This window comes from Aspergillus bombycis, assembly GCF_001792695.1.
Source record: "Aspergillus bombycis strain NRRL26010 chromosome Unknown contig00323, whole genome shotgun sequence".
In the NCBI taxonomy this organism is placed as follows: domain Eukaryota; kingdom Fungi; phylum Ascomycota; class Eurotiomycetes; order Eurotiales; family Aspergillaceae; genus Aspergillus; species Aspergillus bombycis.
Window position 1 is genome coordinate 1 of NW_019170324.1, and position 1,786 is coordinate 1,786.

Consider the following 1,786-nt stretch of genomic DNA (forward strand, 5'->3'; position numbering starts at 1 on the left):
TCCGAAGAAAGAACCTACGCCCAAGACCTAAACATCCGCTCCCGCAGCCCGAAAACCTTCGCCCCGCGCCCGGAAGAAAGACATATCCCCAGCACCGACACCTCCGACCCCGCCTACCACCTGGGGATCTTCCGCCAAAACCCTCGCACTAGCCGCATCGGCGACCAAGAACGACCCTGGAAACTGACTATCCCCGGCGAATCTGACGAAGACAAACCCCCGGACAACGCCCTCGCCTGGCGCCAGCAGACCACCAAGGGCGTCCTCCAATGCGGCAGCGACCGATTACCCACATACGAAGAGGAGACCAAAGACCCACCCCAGGAAAATCTCCGCGACGAAAAACCCCCTCTCAGCGACATTCCCGCTACTACTCGTCCCTCCATGCCCCCTCTCTCCCAATCCACGGGGAACATCCACCCCACGCGCGGCGAAGGCCGTGTCCTCAACAACGACGCCCCAGTCGAGTTACCCGTCCAGACCGACGACGATTCCAGCGAAGAGATCCTGATGTCGAGCACGGCGTATCCAGGCCAGGAATGGAAACCGGTTGGGTTCTCTGGGTGGGAGTAGGAGAGAGAATCGCTTTAATTTTCGCTAGTTTGTTAGTTGGCGTGGTAGATACCCTTTTGATCTTTTTTTTTTCTTACGTATAATCTTTTCCGGGGTGAGCATTTTAGTTTTGAAGGAGATACTGTACTCATATTTGATTCTTCTGTTTGGAGCATAGCGAGCTTGCGCTTTTGGAGATATTTGATGATTACTACTACCTACTACCTATGAGGAATGAGATATATGTTTTAACTTAAATGGAATGTGATGTGTCAGCTTTGTATTGATGTATACGGAGCCGATGCATGCAGGGTTCATCGTATATTTACGTTTTTATAAGACTAGGAGTGAAGACTCTATATAGGAGTATAATACATCGAGTGAAGGTAAAGCGGCCTTATCCCTCAAATACATTCTGCTGCAGATCAACCCCCATATCTTTGGCCATATTCTGCATCTGCGCTTCCAGCGAATCCTCCATTCCGCCCCCAAGTCTCAGGAACTGTCGGATCTTCGTGAAATAGAAGTAGATGTCGCTGGTGAAGAGCACGAGCCGGAAGAGGATATGGCGGCCGTAGTTCTGGATTTTCTCGTTGAGGGGCAGATCGGGGGACTCAACGAGGGCGCGGGATGCCCAGGTGCCTGTGATCTTGATGCGGTTGACGGGAGAGCCGAGGAATTGATTGTTGGCTTGGACAATGCGCAGATTGCGGCCGATGAAGATGAGCTCCTTAGGCCACTTGCTTTCGTCGCCGAGGATCTGGCGGATGCCCTTGCGGGCGGCTTGTTGGGCTTCGTAGTGACGCTGGGCGCGGTCCTTCTTGGAGAGGCCTTCGAAGTGTTGCTGGGTGGAGAGGTCGCCGCCTTGGTAGGGGCGCATGAGGGTGACGGAGGCGAAGATATCTGGGTTCGTGACGCCCCATTGTTTGACGATGTCGCGGATGGTGGCGTTGTCGAAGGTGAGGAGCGCTTTCCAGAAGCGGGCGTATTGGTGTCGGAAGTCTGTGTCCATGTGAATGTAGAGTCCGTGGTCGATCAGGACGAGCTCTGGCTGACCCGAGGGCTTGCGACGGACGAAGATATTACCCGGGTGCGGGTCACAGTGTAGGATACCCCAGAGGAACATCTGGGCTGAGAATAGGTCAATCATTGTGGTCATCACCTCTTTCAGGGAGAGACCGAGTCCGCCGCGGCCGTTCCATCCGCGCCAGTGATCCCGCTCCGGTTTCATCTG

At 54.4% G+C, this 1,786-nt stretch overlaps 2 protein-coding genes across 2 annotated transcripts; one reads left to right on the plus strand and one right to left on the minus strand.

Moving 5' to 3' along the window:
* Window positions 1-12: 12 nt before the first annotated feature.
* On the plus strand, window positions 13-573 carry ABOM_012248 (uncharacterized protein; the record flags this gene model as incomplete). The annotated part of the gene is made up of 1 exon (XM_022539375.1): window positions 13-573. A coding segment is annotated over one exon (561 nt), but the record flags the coding sequence as incomplete, so codon positions are not given.
* Window positions 574-949: 376 nt separating this feature from the next.
* Window positions 950-1,711, minus strand: ABOM_012249 (ABC1 domain protein; the record flags this gene model as incomplete). The annotated part of the gene is made up of 1 exon (XM_022539376.1): window positions 950-1,711. The coding sequence occupies one exon, from the start codon at window positions 1,709-1,711 to the stop codon at window positions 950-952; it is 762 nt and encodes a 253-aa protein (XP_022382849.1).
* Between the last annotated feature and the right edge of the window lie 75 nt (window positions 1,712-1,786).